Source organism: Mixophyes fleayi, chromosome 9 (genome assembly GCF_038048845.1).
Source record: "Mixophyes fleayi isolate aMixFle1 chromosome 9, aMixFle1.hap1, whole genome shotgun sequence".
NCBI classification, from domain to species: domain Eukaryota; kingdom Metazoa; phylum Chordata; class Amphibia; order Anura; family Limnodynastidae; genus Mixophyes; species Mixophyes fleayi.
In genome coordinates this window covers 18,922,663-18,942,115 of record NC_134410.1, presented here as the reverse complement: position 1 = coordinate 18,942,115, position 19,453 = coordinate 18,922,663, and the positions used below count along the sequence as shown (strand labels likewise).

General features: G+C 36.9%; 1 protein-coding gene across 1 annotated transcript; it reads right to left on the bottom strand.

The window, feature by feature from the left end:
• Window positions 1-6,780: 6,780 nt before the first annotated feature.
• LOC142101514 (olfactory receptor 5AR1-like) lies at window positions 6,781-7,716 on the bottom strand. Its single transcript, XM_075185970.1, has one exon. The coding sequence runs from the start codon at window positions 7,714-7,716 to the stop codon at window positions 6,781-6,783; it is 936 nt and encodes a 311-aa protein (XP_075042071.1).
• Between the last annotated feature and the right edge of the window lie 11,737 nt (window positions 7,717-19,453).

The following is a 19,453-nucleotide window of genomic DNA, read 5'->3' as shown; positions in this document are numbered from 1 at the left end:
AAATCCTGAACCTGAATTCATTTGTTAGTTTTCTTTTTTATTGATATTAGTCTAGAATTAGGTCAGGCAGCTTGAGCACCTGCTGATGCCACCAGAAACATCACTGGCACAGAATGTACTATTGTGCAAGTGGCAGCTGCTGCGAGTGTTCAGGCTCACAGCAGAAAAAGGGCTCTCCAGATCTGTCAGGTTGTCCCAGTTTGAAGGATAATAGTTTCATCTGGAGTGCAATGGACTCATTGCAAGTCCGGGACATGTGACAGAGAACTCGTGCAGGTTTTGGTGTTTCATCAGAGGGTCAGTACTTCACACAAGCAGATTATATTTCACACTGCTAGAAAAGGTTCCGTGAATGACTCTGTGATGGTTAGCTGAACAAGTCTATGGGCTAGATTTACTAAACTGTGGGTTTGGGAAAAGTGGAGGCGTTGCCTATAGCAACCAATCAGATTCTAGCTTTCATTTATTTAGTGCATTCTACAAAATGGCAGCTAGAATCTGATTGGTTGCTATAGCCAACATCTCCACTTTTTCAAACCCGCAGTTTAGTAAATATGCCCCTATGCCAGGGAATAACTGAGTGAGCAGTGATGGATTCAGAAATCTGTTCACGTGTCTTCAGGTTCTGATGCTAAGGATATGCCAGAAAAGGATCCTCCTTACACATTCACAGGTGCTGCCTTGGCCAATTTGCCTTCCCTATATTTTCATCCTGACTTTTGGTGTTGAACTGTCAGCTTCATTTCAACTTTGTCCTTTTGCTTGACACATTTTCTGAATGGCCAGGCGATGTCATGTGACCTCCGGCTCGGCTTTTAAATAGCATGTCTTCTAACAAATATGACTATTCCTCTGATGAATCCGCATTACCTACGGAGAAACGCGTCAGTCCTTGTCATTGCATTGGCACGGTGTACCTCTGGACTTGTCAGTCTCCAAACCCCGGGGTTAGTATTTATGTCTATGGATTGCAGATCAAGTGGATCATAACTGGGACATTCATCTACTGCCTATCCATTTTCTAGTGGCTTCAAAGTGGGACAAACGCTTTTCATGTATCTCTTACAGCACGATTGCTGCAGCTGATTTCTGTATGCTAATTCTAACCTTCCTTTTGGTCGGCGGTGGTCTCTGATTTAGCCAGGAGAGTGACTGTATGTATCCCAGTGACCCATTATCCATGTATTCATTTGTATGTTAAGTCCATGCTAACGTTGTTCCTATATATATATGTGTAATTGCTGTTTTTTCAGATATTCCATTCTAACTGTTTTTAGTAATATAAAATATTTTATTTGATATTAAATACTTATTTGTCTATCCTTTTTTTCCTTTCTATTGGCAGATACAGATATCTGCATTTAGGGAGCTGTGGCCCACTTATCATTGTATATGATTTTTTAGTGATTTTTTTGTCTAGTACCAGAAGTGACTGAATTGGGTTGATAAAACTACTACTAATGCCTAGTTGGCTGCCAACCATCCCCCCATTTCAGTCCATCCAATGGTCATTGCTATTTGTTATGTGAGAGGTTATTCTTGTGCAATTTAATGAATAAATTCTTTCATATGTGTAATTAGTTTTTCATAGACAACACACAACTGTCAGCTTTTAATCAGCAGTTGAAATATCTTCCCACATAACCATTAATTTCTTTTTTCTACCCTCTCTTCTATCCTTCATGCTAAACTTTCAATAGTTGATACCCACTATCTACCTAGTGATATATTACAGGCCAGACATGGTAATGATGGGACACTCAATATTTTATTTTGATAGGATTACATTTGAGGTTCACATGCTGAGTGAATTGTTATAGTACACGTTTTTATCTCTGTAGATTATATTGTTCTACCACATTTGGTAGGTTTCATTGATAGTAGGTGAATACTGGTGAAATTTAAATATGTTTTATTTTGCCTTTTTTTCTGATCTTAATTCAGTAATTCTATGGTGTCAAACATTAATAGCGTCTAATAAACACATTTCAAGTACTATAAACCAGTGTGCACATTGTCTACTATGAAATACCTGGTTAGGACTCTCCATATAACCTGAATCTCCAATTAAGATATTTTGCATAGACCTTATAATTCTGCACAAAGGAATCTATAAAACTGCAATTTGACCCCTCTCTCTGCAAAGGGAAATTCATCCATTTGTCCAAAGTCTTCAATGAACAGTGCCGGAGAGGCAAAATGCTGAAAGACAATTAAAGATTACTTGTTTGCACTTTTTAAGCTAAAACTTTGTACATCATACCTCTGAGGTATGGAATTATATGCTTTATTCTATATGTTGGATGTATTTAGCGAAAGTACACAATGGATGGAGTCTACAAACAAATTGTGAAGTTATTACATATTCTTTAACAATTTTCCTTAAATTTAGAATTCACAAACAATAACCATGTTTCTGGAATTCATTTTAGAATTGTATTTCTTAAAAGTTATCAAAGCCAGTTGACTGTTTAATGAAAATAAATAATTAAAATTAGATATGAGCTGTTCGGATTCAAAGAATTCCAACAGACCCGAATTTTGGGGTACCAAGTATCGCACCAAATGTCCGAACTCACGAGTTTTGGATCGGTATTGTCTATATATAGCCCACCCTCCTGTTCTCTGTTGACATTTTAGAAGTGATAGATTGTGGGTAAGATATTTGCTGCAATTCTGTGCTCATAAAGTGACTTGTAGAGGTCTGGACACGATGAAAGAGGCAATGTATATTGAAATAGCTGTGATTTTACTGCACAAATCTTAACAGTTCATTTACACATCAGTCTGCAGGAAATGTGTGCTGACAAATTGGGTGTGAGAGAGTGAAGAGTACACAAGCAGTGGCTACTGGTTGCAATAGTATATTAATAATTTTAGTTTAAAATCAAAGTGTTTCCATATGAAGGCAGATGTGCAAAGGTCAGAATCAGTAAATTATTTAGTGGAGAAACACAGGGTGTTGTTCGACTGTGATCAATTGTGTGGGGGCAGAATCACTGACACTTGTACTAGCAAGCGTCCAAAAAACAGGGTGCTCTTCAACTCTGAGCAGCGCCCCCCCCCCCCAAAAAAAAATAAAAAAATTATATTTTTTTGAAGAACCAATTGCATAAATTTAAATAATATTGTGGAGCAGTGTATGAAGATATGTAAAGTAACAGTCCTTCCTTTCCCTATCTCATCAGGAGTTGTGGCAACTACAGCTTCAAGTAGATTTACTCGGAAAGAGGGTTTTGCAAAAGAGTAAACATTGTGAGTGATCATTGTAGTAGACTACTTCCCAAAAATTTAGAAAAACTGGTGTTCATCAAAATGAACTACAAATTGTATGAAGAGTACTGGTCTTGTATCTTGCACTATTTTACATTATGACTTTCGTCTATCATCTTGTCTAAAATATCTACTGGTGCCACTGCAATCTGTCTAATGAGCTTTGCTTAATGCCTCCTTATTTTCCATGACACATGCTGTTTAACATTGAAAATACTGTGTCTGTGGTATTCTCACACTATTTCACTTCTGGGTGCAGCTCACCATCATCTATCTACTTGTCTAAATGTCTGTTGATGCTGATGTTCCTCTAATGAGCTTTTGATTACTGTCTCTTTACTTTTCATGACACATGCTGTCTAAAGTTGAAAATATTGTGTCCCAGGTCTTTCTTCCACTTTTTCATTTCTGGGCACAGAACACCTTCATCTATCTACTTGTCTTAATGTCTATTTATGATGCTATCCATCTAATGAGCTTTTGATTACTGCCGTTTTACTTTCCATGACACATGCTGTCTAATGTTGAAAACATTGTGACGATGGACTTTCTCCCACCATTTCATTTCTGGGTTTAGGACACCTTCGTCTATCTCCTTTTTTTAATGTCTGTTGATGCTGCTGTCCATCTAATGAACTTTGATTTCTGTCTCATTACTTTCCATGACAAATGCTGTCTAATGTTGAAAATATTGTGTCCATGGTGTTTCTTCCACCATTTCATTTCTGGGACATGTCCACATTTGTCTATCTACTCATCTAAAATATCTATTGATGCCTGTCTCTCTATTTTCATTTCTTAAATAACCAACCAGTGCTGTCACTATGTTTCGTAGGGATTGTACCATACTTTGCACACAAAATTTGGTTCAGAATTCCTAAAAAAAATGAGAGGGCAATGCAGGAAATGCTGTCTGTGGTCGGTTAAATTTCCAGGCATTTTCGGCATTAAGCGACCGCATGTAGGCTGCAGCAGCAACAAAATAATGATGCAACCAATTGAAGCAAGAGGTAGTAACAAGGTAGAATTCCACACTTTAAATGCTACAGCGATTTCCTAAAACTATTTTATTGGTGGGGTGGGCCTACCCTGGGCTATCTTCTTTACTAAAAGTATGTCTTTATGTTTTAAAGGTGTTCCTTGCTTTATTTAAACTACCATGCTATCTGCCATGGCTTTGCCACAATATTTCATAGGGATTGTATATTCATTATCATCAGCAGCTATTTATGTAGCTCCACTAATTATGTACTGCTGTACAGAGAACTCACTCACATCAGTCCCTGCCCCATTGTAGGTAACAGTATAAATTCCCTAACATACACACACAAACAGAGAGAGAGAGGCTAGTGTCAATTCAATGTTTCCAGTCCTACCCCAATCTGCTCTGTCACTAATTCTATTCAGCTCGCTGCAGCCTTTTGTCCACATTGGTGACAATATTGATAGCATTAGAAAAATAGACTGTAAATACATGTAAATGAGTGTTAATGCTATAAATACTAATGCAGGAACAAAAACAGCTCAAAATTATATGATTATAATTTTTTGCATAATTTTTAATGCAATCCAGATCCAAAACCAAAACACATGAGGATTTTAGGCCAAAAATAAAAACAAAACACAAAGATGGTTTTAGAACCAAAACTATATTGTATATTGATATTTGATGAGTTTATATGAATAAAGTTTACAAATCTCTATAAAAAATTCTTGAACAGTTACTTCCCTAAAATAATTTGTTGAAATTGCTAAAATAATGAAAACATTAAAGTAACCAGACTCATGGCAAAGTATTGTGTAAATTTGTGCAAATTTCTATATAAATGTAATAAGCAGCAGATCAACAGTTACACCTCAAGTGCAGATATGTACACAGAAGTCTTATAATATAAATATATTTTTTAAAGTATTTTGCCATTTCATAATTATGCCTGATATTAGCAGCACGTGGAAGCACTGTGGCTAAGTGGTTAGCACTTCTGCCTTGTAGCACTGGGGTCATGAGTTCAATTCCCCACCATGGCCTTATCTGTGTGGAGTTTGTATGTTCTCCCCGTGTTTGTGTGGGTTTCCTCTGGGTGCTCTGGTTTTCCTCCCACACTCCAAAAACATGCTGGTAGGTTAATTGGCTGCTAACAAATTGACCCTAGTCTGTGTGTCTGTCTGTATGTCTGTGTGTATTAGGGAATTTAGACTGTAAGCAACAATGGGGCAGGGATTGATGTGAGTGAGTTCTCTGTACAGCGCTGTGGAATTAGTGGCGCTATATAAATAAATCGTAATAATAATATTAAAATTCCAGCTAGGAAATACAATGTACTTAAAGGCTTAACACCTTTTGGTTTTTAAATATTTAAAGAGTTGTCACGTTTAAATTAACTTAATTTATTGGCATGGACATGTTCTTATGCAGATTTTGCTAAACACATTAGTTTTGTTTTTAGTAAGTCAAGGTAGTCTTTAGCACTATTATTAGGCAGTGCTTCATTGCTCTAGGAGGCACAAAGTTACCCTATTTATATAAATGTATTTAATGCAGAGTACCCAGAAAAACAAAATGAATAACTTTTAGTCAAAGTTTCAAAGTTCCATGAGGCCATTATTTTCCTGCTAAGTTGATCATTCACTTGATGATGGCGAGACTGCTAAAAGGCTGGATCTCTGTCAGATTTGGTGATACTTGTACCCACACGAGTGGCCAACTCTAAAAATTCCAGTTGTTTGGGGATCTAGAAGAATGGATAGCTCCACCATGTATTATTAGATGCACCATACAACAGCATTTATCATCCCAACCAACATTAAGGGGTATATTTACTAAACTGCAAGATTGAAAAAAAAGATGTTGCCTATAGCAATCAATTAGATTCTAGCTGTCATTATGTAGAATGTACTAAATAAATGATAACTAGAATCTTATTGGTTACTATAAGCAACATCTCCACTTTTTGAAACCCACAGTTTAGTAAATCTAGCCCTAAGGGTCATTTTCTAGCCATAACATTTTTGAATGCACAGCCAATTTCATTATATGCATAGCACCTATTTTCCACCTTGCACGTTCATAGGTGCACACCCATATTATGATTTTAGAAATTGACTCCTTAAAATCATCCTGTGTCTCTTTTTTGTGGGATGTCGGTCCACAAGGAAATGAGCATGACTGGAAATATAAAAATGTCCGTTTTATGTCCAGTATGATATTTCTTTAGGAATATTATCTAGAGCTATTACTTTTTTTCTCCTAAAATATTGCTTGTTTAAACTCTCTTAAATAAATCATGTGTTATGGGAGAGTGGAAATGACCTTTCTACCATCTCTATGTTATATTTTTGTCTATTACATGTTTATTTTAGTTCTCAGTGTTTGTGTACTCAATGTCAGCCTGAAGATACTAGACTAATATTACATGTTGAAGATGAGAACAACTAATTTATTACAAACAAGGCACTAAAGATAGAGGTATTGGATGGCTAATCTGTGTCTGACGTGAGTTTTACTTTTCATCTATGGAGGAGCTTTTTTCTCAGTTTTCTTAAAGCCTTTTTCACATCATCATTTCTCAGGCTGTATATCACCGGATTCAGCATGGGGATACAAAATATGTAGAGTACTGAAAACACTTTGTCCTGTTCTATGGAATAGGCTGACTTTGGTCTCATATACATTGCAAGTATAATTCCAAAAAACAGAATGATCACTGTAATGTGAGAGGAGCAAGTAGAGAAGGCTTTGCGTTTCCCCTTGTTAGAGCGAATTCTTAAGATAGAAGAGATAATGAAGATGTAGGAAATTGCAATGAATATTAGCGGTGTAAATCCAAAAAGAGCCCCAGACACTTGTATAGCTGACTCTACACTTTGAGTCCCACTGCAAGAAAGTTTCAGGAGGGGCTTAAGGTCACAGAATAAATGATTAATGACATTTGATTTGCAGAAGGAGTATTCAGACAACAGAGACAAATAAGTTGTTGAGTCTAAAAGGCCACAGAACCATGAAACAGAAGACAGGCAGATACACACCTTAAAGGTCATAATAGATGAATAGCGCAGAGGATGGCAGATGGCCATGTATCGGTCATACGCCATGACAGCCAGAAGACAATACTCTGACACTACACATATGACAAAGAAAAACATTTGAGTGACACAGCCAAGGTAGGTAATTTTCTGGTACCCTGTTAAGCAGATATGTAGAAGTTTAGGGAGAACCGTCGATGTGAACGTAATGTCAAGAAAAGATAAGTTGCACAGGAAGAAGTACATGGGTGTATGTAGCCGAGGCTCCATATAAATGATCACGAGGATAGTTACATTTCCAGAAAATGCCATAAGGTAGATTAAAAGAAAAGTAATAAACAGAGAGAATTGCAGGTGAGGCAACTCATAGAATCCCAGGATGCGGAACTCTGTCAATTCTGTTCCATTCCAATTTTCCATTTATCAACATTTAATTTCAAGCCAACACAAATATATCAACAATATTGTGAAGGTGAGCTTTAGTTCTATAGGGAGATGGAGCAAAAATCCTAATTAAAAACATATAACTTCCAAGATGACCGGCAGGCTTGAAGAAACTGTAAAAATTGAGAGACAGTGAAAAATGGTTACTAATATCAGGTAAACTCAGTAAATGATAAGATTAGAGATGAGCAACATTTTCAAACCTATGCAGGGGAATGTTCTCCTAATTACACTTTACAAAATTTCCCATTTCACCAGTGGTATTTGTCCTTAAATGTTCCCAGTCCTACCCCAAGTCTTGCAAAATGGAAATTTACACTACTGTGAAATTCACGTCAACAGAATAATGAAGCAAATGAGCATCCTGAAGATTCTATCACCGGAACTTTGCATATCTATGAAACAGTCTGCTTGAATCTGCTGTAAATGTGATTTGCATGAAATTTTGCAACAGCTTCGCTCATCACTAAATGAGATAATACACTTACTGAAGATATGTTACACGCAAACACTGACTGACAGCTACACAGACATTGCTGAAATGCACAATATGGCCTAGATCAGTGTTTCTCAACTCCAGTCCTCAAGACCTACTAACAGTGCTGGATTGCCAGATGACCAGTGAAATAATTATACCACCTGCTACACTGTGTCAGTCAGTAATGAATACACCTGTGCTCCAGCAAGGAGATAAAGAAAACATGTACTGCTAGGGGGTCCTGAGGACTGGAGTTGAGAAACACTGGACTAGATGATCCATACACAAGGGCAGGGGCATTAATCCCACAAGAACACAATCCTGAATTTGTGGGAGGAGTTTAAGCTAGACTAGAAGTAGCTTTCTGTAATGGAATGTGTTGGCTGTACGCTGATTTTAACAGAACTGCAATGGAATGTCAAATTAACACTGAACAATACATTTTACCTTTATAGCTCTTATCTGAAATTTTCAATTTTAGGGTTCAATGGTCCTTTAATAATGTCCATTTATTGTGCTGGTCTTCTTATTTTCATTTAGTTTCATGTGTTCTCTTTTTATTGTATGTAATTTCACTTGATGGTTTTATATTTATGTTATTACTATTTTGTTGCATCTTAAAATATCTTTTGGTGTTACACAATTAGTATGCTTTGATATTTAGAGTTTAAGCTGCCTTCATCATGCCTTATGCATAGAGCATCAGTTTATAGTGTAATCATTTTCTACACGCTATTGTTTATGTTCCCATTTACTTCATTCATGACATTTCCACAATCAATTACTTTATATGTTTAACTTTTTAAACATTTGTGCCTTTACGACTATATACTGTTGTGAGTGGAGATGGCGGTGCTGTGAAAAGTTAAGTCACGTTAAGTAGTTTTTAGTCTATGTTTAATATTTTATATTTGTTTTACTATAAATAAAAAAGTTGTATTTGTGTTCTCTTGAGTCCTATCATACCATGTCTGTCTGGCATGAACTTCTATCTGTTGTCATTTCTTCTCTAAAAAAAAATGTGTCACTACCCGGAACACAACTATAATCTGTGACTTCCAAAGTTCTTGTAGACTAATTAGTCCTAGGCACATTCCACTATTATCTTTACCTTTACTTAATTTATTTATTTTTAATTAAAATCACCAATAAAAGAAATTACAACAATGTATCAATAATGCTCTCTATATCCTATGATAACATTTAGCGGACAATAAAACTGGATGACATTGTTCTAGAACTATTTTGAAAAGTTATAGGAAAGAGGAAGAGGAGATATGTCTTGTACGATCAGAGGATATCAGATACTTTGTTTATATGTGAACCAAAGATACTAATTTCCAAATAATTTTATACTTAAGTCTTTCCATAGTGTAAATAAACTGAATTTTGGTTAAAAATTTCTCCCAGCTAATAATAGTTTAGCCTAACAATGAATTTATTCACCCTAACAAACATATTCATTTATTCAACATAAAGTCTGGATTAGAGTCACGTAGAATAATTATTTCAAATATTGATCACCTGATCCCAAATCTTTTTTAGCTATGGAATATAGACAGAAAATGTGATCCCTATCTCCTTTATCTGGGCATATTTGGAAACAAGTATCTGGAACACGTCTGTACATCTTATTCAGCTTTGCATGAACTCTACTATGATTGTGAGTGGTTCTCTTGTAGTTACATTTTCTCTATATAACAATACTACACAATTGGCATATCCCTTTATTTACCACCTGATGCAGCCACAATCCTGGTTCAGCTAATAAACACATGTGAAAGAGGCAGGCGCTTGCCCATAGTCAACATTCAATTTGGTGATCAGTATCATATATGTAGTATGAGTATATTATCTCATAATACTTACATTCAGTCCTGACATGTTCTACCATTTTGCAGTACTTTTGTACTTTTATATATTACAGGAAGAAGATTAGATAAATTCCCTGGATCAATCAAACCCATAATTGCCTTTACTAGATTCATTAGAATAGCAATATAAAGCAGGAAAAATTGTGTAAATTGAGTGGAAATAATGTTTTTATCTGGTAGCAGTGGAGCTATGTATTGGATCATTGGATATTAAAAAACACCTATGTCATTTATTATCCAACTTTGGTGTAAATAATGGGTATTGGAAAAGAACAGGGTTCCTGTAGGAAATTACCTTCCTTTAACATTTTGTGTTAAGTCCAGTTGGACATTTTCACTGAGTGCATCTGAAGCTATTTGACACTTTAGATATGCTCATAAAACATCTCACTTGAATGGAATGCTAGGAAAAGAATTGCTCATAACCGATTGTTCCCTAATCTGTGCACCTTCAAACGTTCACTAAAAAATCATCTGTTCCTCAAAGCCTACCAGCCATCCAGCTAACCTTCTCTCAATGCTTGATCTTCTCACCTCTATCTTCCTCTGTCCCCTCTTTCCCGCTCCTCTTGCAATAGATCCTCTCCACTGACTGCCCATTATGCCTGCTGTCTGTTTGCCCCCCCTTTAGTATGTAAGCTCCTATGAGCAGGGCCCTTTTCCCTCCTGTCTCGCTACCTATTCTTCTGCTGTATCTTCTCTGTACTAGCTATGCTTGGAGATTTTGGAGTCTTGGTATTATTCGTTTATTGTTCTGTCTTGTTTTACCCGGTATGCTCTACTGTTTGTATTCTGTACGGTGCTGCGGAAATCTTGTACAAATAAAGGATAATAATAACAATAACAATAACTGCCTACAAGTTTTTGTTGTATTTTCTTAGAAGAGGTACAGTCAAGGAAAAGGAGATCTGCCTAATTTTTACATGCTCCATGAAAGGAAATAAAATGTCCATCTGAACATGTCCTATCATCAAGAGGTTGTTGGAACAGGCAATGTTCTGCAGATCTCTAGAAATTAGTAAGGCTATAATATGCAAGAATTAGAATCCAAATCGGAGAGGTGTTCCAAGTTAAAACGTTCCGTTCCTGCAGGAAAAATGACCTTATTTCTTTGTGTGCAATGTAAATGTTATTATCATTAATGGACTCAGTGCATATCATTTATAAACTCTGAACCTACAAATTAAAAACCTTTAATTACATTCCCCAGGTGTCAAAGCAAACTTACTTTTTCACAGGAAGTTACTATATTAGTCAATGTGCTTGTATACCATAGTGAACTACATAGTTCCCTCTTTCTGAGCACACACTTTCCTTTCTGTACTAATATACAGATTAATGGATTGCTAAAGTCTATATAGAGATCTATAGAAAATATATCTGTCGACACTCATTGACAGACATATATTGATATAGGCTGCATATAATTTCATAGTTAGAAACTTCAGTTTGATTAACTGTTAGACTTTACTCCTTGAACATAAGCAGTCCTTAAAAGGGCTATTTCTGCACATAAATTCTTACAGAAACTCTCTTCTAACACATTTTGTGTGGCTCTCATCATTTTGAAATGTTAAATCTGTACATATGATCTGTTCATTATATAAAAGTTTCACATTGCTATGATTTTGTTTCCCAAAGCTGTTAATCTAGATGCATAGGACTAAGGATTTAATTGTGCTGGAAAAAACAAACCCAGATATACAAGAAAGAGCAGGAAAGAGCTCTCCGTTACTTTGATTACAGATTAAACCTGAAGATATTCATTAGTCATGAGATGGAAGAAACAAAGCAAAGTTAGCAAAAATCCCAGTTAATTTGCTTGGTCAAGTTGTGTTTTCCTTCAATCGCTTTGCAACATATACTTAAGAACTAGTGCAAACACTCTTTACTGTCAAGCATTTCATTGAAAGACAAATGCCACTAAGGGCCTCTAAAATCTGGTGATAAAAATTGATTAGCATGGATGACAAAGTGAGAGCTAAGGTGCATCTGTCTGGTAATGGGATGATACAAAGTCTACACTATACAATATCATGTCTTACCTGTCAGCTGAAACACTGTCTCTGTGTTCTGGAAGGAAGAATAGACACGATCTTATAGTCATGTAATGTCCTGTGACGATTGGAGCTTGGGGATTTAAAATCATCACTAAACAGAGCCAGTATACATCTCAAAAATAAATGATTGAAGATAACACTAAAGTAGATTACATTTACATCATTTTGTTCCCCTCAAAATGGAAAATTTAGTTTCTAGTCAGTATGTCAAGATAAAAAATGGATTTTCATTAATCGTGTTTGAACTGTATGCCGAATCCTCAAGCAGTTCCAATGGCTCCACATATACAAAGAAGGATAGTTCCACAAAAATAGGCTCATTACATTGTGTTAGAGCATCAGGTTTATATTGAGTTTCTGTAGGAAATTACAATACCACTGTTACGACAACCAATGCGGCATAAACTTATAGAACAGGTGACGTGGTCTTCACCTATAGCAGCCACCTTTCCCGTAGAGACTGGTTGAGCTCACAGGTACTCAGATGCCCCTAGGTCTTAAACTCTAAGTAGTATAAGTTTATACTCACAAGGCTGCGCACAGGAAAAGGTTCAGAACCAGGGACAAGCGATAGGTCAAGGTCACAGGCAGAGGTTCACAATCCAGGGACAGGCAAATAGGTCAAGGTCACAGGCAAAGGTTCAAGATCCAGGGACAGGCAATAGGTCATACACGGAAAATCCAATCATAAGGTACAGGAGCAGGCTATGAACTGGGACACAGAACTATAACCGGCAGGGAGGCTAAGCCCTCCCTGCCTTATAAATAGGCACTGCCCAATAGGAGACAAGAACTAATCAGCCCTAAGGGCTGTCATAATGAATTTCACATGAGAGTAGCGCGTGCGCCCGGCTGCACCTAATGCCGGGACGCGGCGCTATCAACTGCAGCGTCCCGACCGGGACAAGACCCGGAAGTGACGCCCTGGTCGTCACAGCGACGGCCGGGACGCGGGTGAGTGAGTCGCGGTGGCTGGGCACCGCCGCGGCTCATAACAACCACCTACCCTGATTTCTGACCTTCTTTGGCTTATATCCTGAGTGAACCACTGCTCTCTATTCTCTCCCATGGCCTAGGCTGAGTATAATAAGTCTTGTTCCTTATCATTTGGACATGTGAAGCTTCTGTCTACACATAAACTGACAGACTTTGACTGACAGAGAGCCATTGAGCCTAATACTTGATGTAAAATTCATTCAGTGCCAGTATGGAAGGGAATTTGCACTTATTACTGATCATCAGCTACAATCTTCTACTATTAACTTTGAGAATATAAATACAAAAATCAATTTAAAAGGGCACATGGATGGCAAGCCAGTGGTAAAATCCACCAACAATGTTGAAAAATGAATTTACTTGCACAAAAAAATCAGACTTTTCCAGTCAATGCAGGCATGACACAACATGGTATCTCTCAAGTCTGTTTAGCTACTCAGCATGAGTGTACGTTCAAGCATAGATCTCCATTAGCTCAATTTATCAGTTTCCATACTGAGTTCATACTCAACAGGGAATACATTTGGGGGGTAAGATTCATTCTTCCAACTTCATGGAAAGCTTGATTGTTACACAATTAAGCTTTCTTAAAGTGGTAAGGCATTGTTTAGGAGTTTTGTCTGGCGGCCAGAAATAGAATAACAAAAAACAACAAATAACTCATCACTGCTAGGGGGTTAAGAAATCGGATTTCTCCTGTTTGTCTGATCTGTCAGCTGTGCATTACTTGTGCCACCATGTCTAGCTTCAATCCTGCAGATCACTGATTCAGTTGGTTACTAAGTAAACAACAACAAGCTTCTCTTCATCTCCCAGTATGGCAGCTGTGCTATTACTTATCACACTCAGGCAGCTAATAATCCTGCAGTTTCAGAATGTGGCTGCTGTCTTAAGAAACCACTTCCTGGCAGCATACCAATGCTGGTGATAGTTCCAGCTTGACCTAGTGTGCCTTGTATCCTAAACCTGCTCTGTTCTTTATCTTTGACACGGATTGTTCTAAGAATTCTACTGTCTTCTCCAATCTCCACTCCTGACTCTTGGCTTTGTTAAACAGATTTGCTCTCATATCTCAACCTGCCCTGACCCTTGGCATTTTTAAAGTGCTGCCGAATATATTCTGGTTGCTCACTATTTGCTACCATGAACTGTCTACTCCAACATGTGCCAGACTACTCTGCATTAGGTACCTAAAACAAAATCCCTCAGGACCACAATTGGGCGCTAGATGATAAAACATCACACACTCTTATGACCTCTTCTGTAAAATTAAATATTAATGCTTTATTGTGGAAAAATCCCATTAAAAAACAGGCAAAAAAAAAGGAGCAAATAAAGTATTATAACTACCATCCAAAACAGAACATCAAGATAAATACATTTATTAAGACATAAAACCAATACACAACCTAAAAAAGATAGACAAATCAGCTATAAAATAACTCAATCTTAAACACCTGTCCAATCTTATATCATGAATGAGATTTTAAAATATTTGGGGAGAAACATACTGAGCACTCTCCTGTAACACACACAGCCCCACCTCAATCATCTAAACCCAGCCCTTACACTGCTCTCAGTAAGAAGGTGCAAGGTTTAGCAAAGAGATATGATATGGTGAGAGGAAGTTCCCAAAACATATTGACATCATAGCGGATCACAGTACAGCTTCTGACATTCAATATTTATTTAATTAAGGCAAGGGATTGACGCCCCTACGTGTCATTTGAAATTTATTGGCAAAGGCCAAACACAACCACACAGAACTACAGTATTACTAGTTACGGGTGCAGAATTCACAGGGACACAACATACACATTAAGTAAGGATCATTTATTTTTTTAAAGAAGGGCCTCAGATTGATAATGTTTATTGAACACGAGAATATTTTCGTCTCAATAAATTCTTGATTTTTAAACTAAATGATTTTTAATGACTCTCAGAGTCAGGACAGATTGATAAAACATTTTTTTCTGGAATTCCCATATTGTGATTGACAAAGGATAACAATTTCAAAGGTATAGGTGGTTTAGGCACTGAGATGTGATTTTTTTCTGAGCAATTTTACATTACTTTGACCCCCTATATCTATATAAAGGCCTCATATAAACTACGAGGCATAGAGAAGAAAAAAATTACAAGGGTTAGTAGATATGTGGTAGTATCAGACGTACCAAATTTCATGAAAATCTGAGAAGGTGGTTGTGAAATTTTTCTGGGTGATTTGACATGGAGTGACCCTTTAGGGTATTGCAATAAAGGGCTCTATCTCGATTTTTATTCTATGCCAATGATATTGGATGGAGAGGACAAATATATTTGTCTAAGAGCTACTATTATGCATGTGGACACCAAGCATATACATTTTACCGTTAGGGGAAATGGCTAGTTGTACATCAGCTAGATTAGCACCTGCAACATGGATGCAAGATAATGTAAATGTAAATCAAATTGCCATACGTACACATACACATTGGTTAAAAGAAAAATGGTAATACAAAATAATCCCAAAGCAAAATAATTAATTAATTTGCCATATTAGAAGAAATTTGGATTATAATTATCATTAGTGAGTTTAGCAGTAGAAAATGCTCATCATTTCAAGAAATTGACAGAATTATTTATGATGTCACTGATGAAATTTCATTGTTTTAGTTATATTGTCAAATGTAAAATGTAATGCTAAAGTGTTAAATCATTATGCTTTGGTATTAAACTGTAGCACAAAAGGGCCTGTGTCACATTGTAGATCATGTTCGGAGCAGTTATGTGAGTGAGAATGAAGCAGATAAATACATGGATATTTACAGAAAAAGATGATTTTAGAGAGACAAATTATATATAAGATGAGTGGCCTGATTGGCTAAGTTGGTTAAACCTTGCTAATTGGTTTCCTGGCTATCAAGGTTGGTTTAGTGATATTATTCTTAGTTTGTTATATGTAATCATTGTATTAATCATTATTTATCTCATTTCTAAGATTGTATCCAGTTGTTTTATAAAATGTTGCGAAAAAAACAGCTGAGACTTTGCCTTGAATGGTAAATGATCAAAAGCTTGCATAAGTCAGAGAGTGGAATGTGGTGGAAATGGTTAACAGGATTATTACTTAAGTAAGCCCCTGTGTATTATAGATAACATACATACAATCATCACTGTTATAGAGTTCAAAAAGATGTATATATGTCCAGCAAAGAACTGGTTTTAATTAGTCTCAGACGCAGAAGATGGGGTGGATTCAGAGTTTTTCAGGCAGCTAACACCCAAATTGATTTTAGCTTTGACTGGAACATTGAGAATGCTGTGTCCAGCAGATGTTCTGATTTATTTTACTGAGTGCTATCTAGCAACAGGGCTCCTCCGGTCAAGACATTTCTCAACAATCAAGTTGTATTCTGCAGCTCAATACCCATTGAGTTTATATTTATCTTTTATAATAAACATTTGTATTATCCTTTTTACAATTATTGCTGTCTGTCAGTGATTGTGATCTCACGCCAGTACATAAGAGTTAATGCCCATCTTGTGATAAATACATGATCAAAACAGATACACAAGACAAACCAAACAGGGACAGACTATGAACATAAAGACTGAGACAGATATGGACAGTGACAAGACTGTGAATAAGATTAAAAGCCTCATTTACAAAGTGTAAAACTGCTGGAGGGCAGCACAAAAACCTCTGTGGTGGTACCGTGCACCTTTATTTGTGAGAGTACACCTAGATGTCTACCATTTGAATTTGCAAAGGAGTATAAGATTGCTCTGAGCAATGGGATGATTTGAGCATTGTAAGGATGTTTCTTTAAAAGTACATAGTTGGTGAGCTTGGCTCTGTGGAGCAATGCATTTTGCAGAGTGAAATTACGGGTGGAGAGGGTCTATTTGTAAGAGTGTCGCCTGCAATGCAGGAGGTCACAGGACCTTTTCTACTCCACGAAAGGACTTGGTATCTTTTGTGTTATGTCCTATAGTTTTAGTGGGATGCATTTTCAGCAGGGAAGCACATTTATAAGTACACTTTGCCCAGTGCAAACCAAAGCTTTAAACACACAAACATGTTGCGTGGAACAAAGACAGGCACAGTGGTCCCTCACTCTCAAGATTCATTTAAGCCATAAATGATGGGGAACCCAACAGTAATTTAGGAGATAAAGGGAAATATTTTATTTAATGAAAGAAGTGTGATGTTTACCCTGGCACAGATTTTCTGCCTCTCCACACAGCTAGGTGGAAGTCTAGTTTGCAAAGGAGTCTCCCCAGAGCAGAGATTAGGCATGCACTTTCATGGGCATAGGGCAGACTATATTGGTGCATTGGTGCCTAACCAAGGCAGTTTTCACTGTGCATCTAGAGCTTGTCTTAATGAGGTCTGAAAACTGTGATACAGATTGAAGGCATAAGGCCACAAAGATAGGAATGAGAAGCATAGTTCAGTAACAGTTTTCAAACAGTTTTATTAAATAAAAAATAAAATATACAGTAAAAATAAAATACCAATTGACAGCATAATAATAATCTTAATCAATAGAAAAGCATGTTTAATATAAAAAGTTCATTAAACATGTGAAATATATTTAAAAGAGAATACAATTAAAATCACATAAAATATTGAGGTGAGTAATTTTAAAAAACAAAAACATCTCAGTCTATTGAAATAGTACTCTACTTTGGAACCACTTTTTTTGCTTCAGCAGTTCCAAGATAATTACAGTCTGAAAGAAGTAGTAGTATTAGTGTACATTTCACAAAAAAACAATATTGATATGGTCTTTAGCAGACATAACATTACTTTTGAACATTAAAACTGTAGTGCCCTGGCCAAGTAAAACTTAACCACTGATATATGTACCGTAAATAATTGATTAAGGAGGAATGGTAGGGATAGATAGATAGATAGATAGATAGATAGATAGAATGAAGACATACTCCATGTGGACTGACACACCGGATTATTCTGATTTTCTGATTGGTCAGGGTGGAAAGCTGCTCTGTATTGAGCTTTATTAATTAATTCTATTGATGGAAAGTGTGGCTTCACCACTACTACCCAATGTAGAGCTGATTTCCCATGTTCTGACCACTGACAGTGAAGTCGCTCTGTATTGATCAGCAGCTGATAGACCAAACGTCAATTGTTTTTTGCTTTGTTGTTTTTTCAATGGATTGCAACAAAGAATATAAAAGAGACCCCTCAGTGGAATTAGGTGACCAATAATTTGGAAAAAGAGAGTGTGTGGGGGACTTTTTATTTTTAGTACTAAAAATTTCTTTTCACAGTGTATGTGCATATTTTACACTATTTTTCTACAGGTCCCAGTGTGTTTTGGATGACCGTGTATGCTCACAATTATACTTCTACAAGTCTAAGCATGTTCTGGCAGCCATGACTATGCTAGGTCTACAAGCGCCAGCTTACCCAAACAGATTAGACATGCCAGGGCTTGTTGGAACCTGTAGTGCACCAGCAAAAAATACTGATATATCGATTTAAAGTGTATTACCCCACACCTACCAGCACAGGGGTGTTTGGAAACAGCTCCAGTGCTTTTAGCACTAAGCTGTCTTCTTCAAAAGGAAGACCCACATTTTTTTTTTGTTGGCCTGATTCCTCTAGGGAATTCATCCCCATGCTGGGAGTCAAACAACATGGGGTCCAACCAAAAAACATGCTACCAACCCTGGGCTGTGACAGGCTACGGCTTCTTGACATGATGACATGGAAACCACAAAAATCGAGTTTCCCTGTTATGGTGTCACCAGTCCAGCCTGTCATAGCCAAGTGCTGGTTGCATCTTTTTGGGGAGGACCCCATGCAGTTTATCTCTTATCTCAATTTTACTACTACCCACCTAGGCTATGAGCAATGATGCTGGGAAGGGTGGTCACGTCATTTTTTATTATTTATTTTTTCATCATCATCTGCACAGACCTGTGCATCAACCCTCAGTCACCTGCAAAAGATAGAGATACTGACAAGAATATATGTGTGACCATGTAGGTCAGCATCATTTAAATGTAAACACAACTAGCAAGCCTTGGGCAGGTGAATAACTATCAACAATTCCGGTGGTAGTCATTACACCGAAAAAGAAAATCCTAACAAGACTTACCACGGCATGACAATCGTGAAGGCTCTGATTGGTGACATATTGCAAAGATGGACTTCTTGAAAAGTGACGGGCAACAATTGTGAGAGAAGAACATCCTGGCACACAGATGTACATTACTTTCAGGGCCGACACTTACATTTCCACTGTTAAGTGGGAAATGCAAGGAGGCGCTGGCTGTAGAATGTAGAA